The sequence below is a fragment of the Rutidosis leptorrhynchoides genome, chromosome 3, assembly GCF_046630445.1.
Source record: "Rutidosis leptorrhynchoides isolate AG116_Rl617_1_P2 chromosome 3, CSIRO_AGI_Rlap_v1, whole genome shotgun sequence".
Taxonomy (NCBI): Eukaryota; Viridiplantae; Streptophyta; class Magnoliopsida; order Asterales; family Asteraceae; genus Rutidosis; species Rutidosis leptorrhynchoides.
Genome location: NC_092335.1, coordinates 415,357,108 through 415,364,291, shown reverse-complemented (window position 1 = coordinate 415,364,291; position 7,184 = coordinate 415,357,108). Strand labels below are relative to the sequence as shown.

At 30.5% G+C, this 7,184-nt stretch overlaps 1 protein-coding gene across 1 annotated transcript; it reads left to right on the top strand.

Moving 5' to 3' along the window:
• The first annotated feature begins 1,805 nt into the window (after positions 1-1,805).
• On the top strand, positions 1,806-3,599 carry LOC139901413 (uncharacterized). Its single transcript, XM_071884131.1, has 3 exons — positions 1,806-2,063; positions 2,626-2,964; positions 3,090-3,599. The coding sequence occupies exons 2-3, from the start codon at positions 2,626-2,628 to the stop codon at positions 3,597-3,599; spliced, it is 849 nt and encodes a 282-aa protein (XP_071740232.1). The 5' UTR covers positions 1,806-2,063.
• The last annotated feature ends 3,585 nt before the right edge of the window (positions 3,600-7,184 follow it).

Sequence of the window (7,184 nt, the reverse complement as noted above, 5' to 3'; positions counted from 1 at the left end):
TAATCGCAATTTTAATTATCGTACTTTTTAATTATCGTAAGTTTATTTTATCGCACTTTTATTATTCGCAATTTCATTATCGTTATTTACTTTACGCTTTAATTTAAGTCTTGTATTTATTTTATATTTTACATTAGGTTTTAACTGCGACTAAAGTATTAAAATCGACAAACCGGTCATTAAACGGTAAAAACCCCCCTTTATAATAATAATATTACTTATATATATATTTGTATTTTTATAAAAGTAAACTAATATAGCGTTGAGCTTTGTTTAAAGATTTCCCTGTGGAACGAACCGGACTTACTAAAAACTACACTACTGTACGATTAGGTACACTGCCTATAAGTGTTGTAGCAAGGTTTAAGTATATCCATTCTATAAATAAATAAATATCTTGTGTAAAATTGTATCGTATTTAATAGTTTTTCCTAGTAAAATATAAACTATTTTATATACTACCCCGCTGCACATCAACATCTATCACACAATATCAAACATGTTAAGAGATTAATATATCACATAATATATACATGTTAATAATATATAGTTTCCAACAAAAATGTTAAGCAATCATTTTTAAAGAAAACACGGTCGAAGTCCAGACTCACTAATGCATCCTAACAAACTCAATAAGACACACTAATGCAAATTTTCTGGTTCTCTAAGACCAACGCTCGGATACCAACTGAAATGTCCCGTTCTTATTGATTAAAAACGTTCCATATTAATTGATTTCGTTACGAGGTTTTGACCTCTATATGAGACGTTTTTCAAAGACTGCATTCATTTTAAAACAAACCATAACATTTATTTCATAAATAAAGGTTTAAAAAGCTTTACGTAGATTATCAAATAATGATAATCTAAAATATCCTGTTTACACACGACCATTACATAATGGTTTACAATACAAATATGTTACATCGGAATCAGTTTCTTGAATGCAGTTTTTACACAATATCATACAAACATGGACTTCAAATCTTGTCCTTATTTTAGTATGCAACAGCGGAAGCTCTTAGTATTCACCTGAGAATAAACATGCTTTAAACATCAACAAAAATGTTGATGAGTTATAGGTTTAACCTATATATATCAAATCGTAACAATAGACCACAAGATTTCATATTTAAATACACATCCCATACATAGAGATAAAAATCATTCATATGGTGAACACCTGGTAACCGACATTAACAAGATGCATATATATAAGAATATCCCCATCATTCCGGGACACCCTTCGGATATGATATAAATTTCGAAGTACTAAAGCATCCGGTACTTTGGATGGGGTTTGTTAGGCCCAATAGATCTATCTTTAGGATTTGCGTCAATTAGGGTGTCTGTTCCCTAATTCTTAGATTACCAGACTTAATAAAAAGGGGCATATTCGATTTCGATAATTCAACCATAGAATGTAGTTTCACGTACTTGTGTTTATTTTGTAAATCATTTATAAAACCTGCATGTATTCTCATCCCAAAAATATTAGATTTTAAAAGTGGGACTATAACTCACTTTCACAGATTTTTACTTCGTCGGGAAGTAAGACTTGGCCACTGGTTGATTCACGAACCTATAACAATATATACATATATATCAAAGTATGTTCAAAATATATTTACAACACTTTTAATATATTTTGATATTTTAAGTTTATTAAGTCAGCTGTCCTCGTTAGTAACCTACAACTAGTTGTCCACAGTTAGATGTACAGAAATAAATCGATAAATATTATCTTGAATCAATCCACGACCCAGTGTATACGTATCTCAGTATTGATCACAACTCAAACTATGGGCCTGTTTCTTTTTAACTTAATGGGCTGAATTGTTTTGAAAGGATTATTCGGTCACTAGGAGGCCCGTTTACTTTCACCTTTTTGATTCACCAAATCTCTTACAAATTATTATTCGCACACCTAAAAAACTTGTGTAGTCCCCGTATAGATGCACCAGTTTCCAAAGATACCCATCTTCCCTTTCTATCTTCTCCATTAGAAAACGTAATCAACCGTCTTGCATCTTCAATTCTCCATCTTCAATTCTCCATCACAGGTATCTCTTTTTTTTTTACATCTTCAATTTTCCATCTGTTAGGTCGCTAGCTTTTTTTTTTCTAATATATAAGGTTTTTGATTTTGATTTTGGGGATCTTTTAAAATAAGAAATTTTTAATGCAAAATATATGTTTTCAAGATGTAAAATGGCCTTCCAGATTTCCAGAAACACCTTTATTTGTTGTGTTCTTCAATAATTTTATATTAAAGTTATATGTCTTATTTTAGGGTTTATGATTGTTCATTTGCTTGCGATTAAAATACGACTTATTACAAAGTATTATATTTTGTTGTCTTCTTCAAGTTTAAGGATTGTTTGTGCTAACTTTGTTGAAGACTTTTGTTATTTATGAAAAATCCAACTAAATTTAACTAGATTCACATTATTACGTTTTGCAAATTGCTACTGTTATTTGATATTTGATAATGAACTGGACATGAAAATTGCTTTGTTTTGTCTATGGTGTAAACATGTAAATTTTTAGTTGGATGAAGACACCTCATCAACTAGTATAGTACTACTCAGTTTGTAAATATGTTTTAATTTTCTATATTTGTAGATGGACCAAGGAAGTGTGCCAACAATTCGAAAAAGAATTAGAGTTAGTTGGAAGGATGTAAACGTGGAAAAAACATTTCTTGAAGCTTGTCTTCAAGAAATTGCACATAGCGGGCGAGAAGGAGGTGGCTTGAAGGCACTTTCATGGAAGAAAGTTGGTCAAGTCCTAAAAGAAACACATAAAGTTGATGTTGATCGTAAACAAATGGCAAATCATTTAAGCTACTTGAAGGGAAAATATCAAGCGTGGTTAAAATTGAAAAACAAAACTGGAAATGTTTACGATTCATCCACTAATACATTTAACTTGACTGAGGAAGAATGGGAGATAGAGTGCAAGGTCATTACTCCTACTTGGTTTATGACATTTACTTTTACTTTTGTTTATGAGTTAATTTGAATGTAGTTTACTTCTTGTGCTTTAGTATGTGATGTACTACTTGATATAATTTATTCATAATGCAGGCAAACAAATATTGTGAGTCACTAAGAACTACTCAACTATTATATCCAACTCTTTGCGCGCAACTTTTTGATGGTGTGGTTGCAACCGGTATACAAAGTTATGGACCACATTCAACTGCTCCTATGCCAGAAGTGCAAGTTGTAGATCCCGTGGAAGTTGAACAAGTTGAAGAGGAAGGTGTACAACAAATGACAAGTTCGTCTTGTTCTCAAGTTAAGAAAAGGAAAAGAAACGGCAAGGAACATGTGTCTGCCATTGAAGCGCAAATTTCGAGTGTTCTCTCTTTGATGGCTGCAAAATATGCTAAACCCGATCAACCTACCACTGATGATTGTTTAGCTAAACTTGATGAGCTAGGCTGGGAAAACGATAGTTTGTTGTATGATGCAACAGTTGCCATATTTAGTGAAGATAACCCGACATATAGGACAATCTGGATGAAGCTGAAAGCGGAAAGGTGCGAGAATTGGGTGAAGAATCTTGCACGTACTAAAGGCCTGCCGTTGTAAGTTAAATACATCATAATGATGTATTGCTATTTTTGGGTAAAATGTTGGTTGACTGAAGACATCCCATCAGATTAGTACAAGTAGTATATTGACTCATTTTGTTAACAGTAGAATATTTTGGCTAGTAGACTCTTGAAAAATTTCAAACATGTATTTTGGTTGAATGTTATATATTGGGGTCAATATTTATTAGAGGATTGTCTGTATGTAATGTTAACTAAAGTGGATCGTGTTGATTTAAAAGGGTGATTTATGAAGTTTCATGTAGGTCTCTATTTTAGATAATGAAAATGTACTTTATATTTTTCAATTAGCAAAATGTGGCGTTGTAGCGTTAGTTTTTCATTTTACTACTGAATGTGTAAAATCATACACTTGAATGCATTTGTAAGGGTAAAATAGTAATTTATTATCATTCAGTCAATTTATTAAGTACAAAAGTAAACAACAATTTATATTATCTTCTTACTGCATATAATCTTTCATTATCCATATTGTCATCTATATCCATACAGGTGATTAATGAAAAAAAAGTAAACAGGCCCTATATATATTTTGGAATCAACCTTAACCCTGTATAGCTAACTCCAACATTCACATATAGAGTGTCTATGGTTGTTCCAAAATATATATAGATGTGTCGACATGATAGGTTGAAACATTGTATACGTGTCTATGGTATCTCAAGATTACATAATATACAATACAAGTTGATTAAGTTATGGTTGGAATAGATTTGTTACCAATTTTCACGTAGCTAAAATGAGAAAAATTATCCAATCTTGTTTTACCCATAACTTCTTCATTTTAAATCCGTTTTGAGTGAATCAAATTGCTATGGTTTCATATTGAACTCTATTTTATGAATCTAAACAGAAAAAGTATAGGTTTATAGTCGGAAAAATAAGTTACAAGTCGTTTTTGTAAAGGTAGTCATTTCAGTCGAAAGAACGACGTCTAGATGACCATTTTAGAAAACATACTTCCACCTTGAGTTTAACCATAATTTTTTGATATAGTTTCATGTTCATAATAAAAATCATTTTCCAAGAATAACAACTTTTAAATCAAAGTTTATCATAGTTTTTAATTAACTAACCCAAAACAGCCCGCGGTGTTACTACGACGGCGTAAATCCGATTTTACGGTGTTTTTCGTGTTTTCAGGTTTGAAATCATTAAGTTAGCATATCATATAGATATATAAAATGTTTTTAGTTGATTTTAAAAGTCAAGTTAGAAGGATTAACTTTAATTTGCGAACAAGTTTAGAATTAACTAAACTATGTTCTAGTGATTACAAGTTTAAACCTTCGAACAAGATAGCTTTATATGTATGAATCGAATGATGTTATGAAAATCATTACTACCTCAAGTTCCTTGGATAAACCTACTGGAAATGATAAAAATAGATCTAGCTTCAAAGGATCCTTGGATGGCTTGAAAGTTCTTGAAGCAGAATCATGACACGAAAACAATTTTAAGTAAGATTTTCACTCGAAATAAGATTGTTATAGTTATAGAAATTGAATTAAAGTTTGAATATGATTATTACCTTGTATTAGAAAGATAACCTACTGTAAGTAACAAAGGTTTCTTGATCTTGGATGATTACTTGGAATGGATTTAGAAAACTTGGAAGTAAACTTGCAATCTTGAAAGTATTCTTGATTTTATGAAACTAGAACTTATGGAATTTCTGAAGAACACTTAGAACTTGAAGATAGAACTTGAGAGAGATCAATTAGATGAAGAAAATTGAAGAATGAAAGTGTTTGTAGGTGTTTTTGGTCGTTGGTGTATGGATTAGTTATAAAGGATATGTAATTTTGTTTTCATGTAAATAAGTCATGAATGATTACTCATATTTTTATAATTTTATGAGATATTTCATGCTAGTTGTCAAATGATGGTTCCCACATATGTTAGGTGACTCACATGGGCTGCTAAGAGCTAATCTTTGGAGTGTATGTACCAATAGTACATACATCTAAAAGCTGTGTATTGTACGAGTACGAATACGGGTGCATACGAGTAGAATTGTTAATGAAACTGAACGAGGATGTAATTGTAAGCATTTTTGTTAAGTAGAAGTATTTTGATAAGTGTCTTGAAGTCTTTAAAAAGTGTATGAATACATATTAAAACACTACATGTATATACATTTTAACTGAGTCGTTAAGTCATCGTTAGTCGTTACATGTAAATGTTGTTTTGAAACCTTTAGGTTAACGATCTTGTTGAATGTTGTTAACCCATTGTTTATTATAACAAATGAGATGTTAAATTGTTATATTATCATGATATTATGATATATAATATATCTTAGTATGATATATATACAGTTAAATGTCGTTACAACGATAATCGTTACATATATGTCTCGTATCGAAATCATTAAGTTAGTATTCTTATTTTTACATATGTATTTCATTGTTAATACACTTAATAATATATTTAATTATCATTTAACATAATTAACCAAGTGTATCAATATCTTAATATGATTCATATGTACCTAGTAAGACGTTGTTATAACGATAATCGTTATATATATCGTTTTCGAGTTTCTTAAATTAATAGTCTCATTTTTATGTATATAACTCATTGTTAAAATACCTAATGAGATACATACTTATAATAAAATCATTTTAACTATATATATAACCATATATATGTCATCGTATAGTTTTTACAAGTTTTAACGTTCGTGAATCACCGGTCAACTTGGGTGGTCAATTGTCTATATGAAATCTATTTCAATTAATCAAGTCTTAACAAGTTTGATTGCTTAACATGTTGGAAACACTTAATCATGTAAATAACAATTTCATTTAATATATATATAAACATGGAAAAGTTCGGGTCACTACACAAAGTACCGGATGCTTTAGTACTTCGAAATTTATATCATATCCGAAGGGTGTCCCAGAATGATGGGGATATTCTTATATATGCATCTTGTTAATGTCGGTTACCAGGTGTTCACCATATGAATGATTTTTATCTCTATGTATGGGATGTGTATTGAAATATGAAATCTTGTGGTCTATTGTTATGATTTGATATATATAGGTTAAACCTATAACTCACCAACATTTTTGTTGACGTTTAAAGCATGTTTATTCTTAGGTTAAAACTAAGAGCTTCCGCTGTTGCATACTAAAATAAGGACAACATTTGGAGTCCATGTTTGTATGATATTGTGTAAAAACTGCATTCAAGAAACTGATTTTGATGTAACATATTTGTATTGTAAACCATTATGTAATGGTCATGTGTAAACAGGATATTTTAGATTATCATTATTTGATAATCTACGTAAAGCTTTTTAAACCTTTATTTATGAAATAAAGGTTATGGTTTGTTTTAAAAATGAATACAGTCTTTGAAAAACGTCTCATATAGAGGTCAAAACCTCGCAACGAAATCAATTAATATGGAACGTTTTTAATCAATAAGAACGGGACATTTCAACAGGTCTATTGTGTCAAAAATTATGCGGCTAGGTTATTATTGGCCCACTATGTACGCAGATACCGTGCGAATAGTTAAGCAATGCGAATCTTGCCAAATACACGCGCCT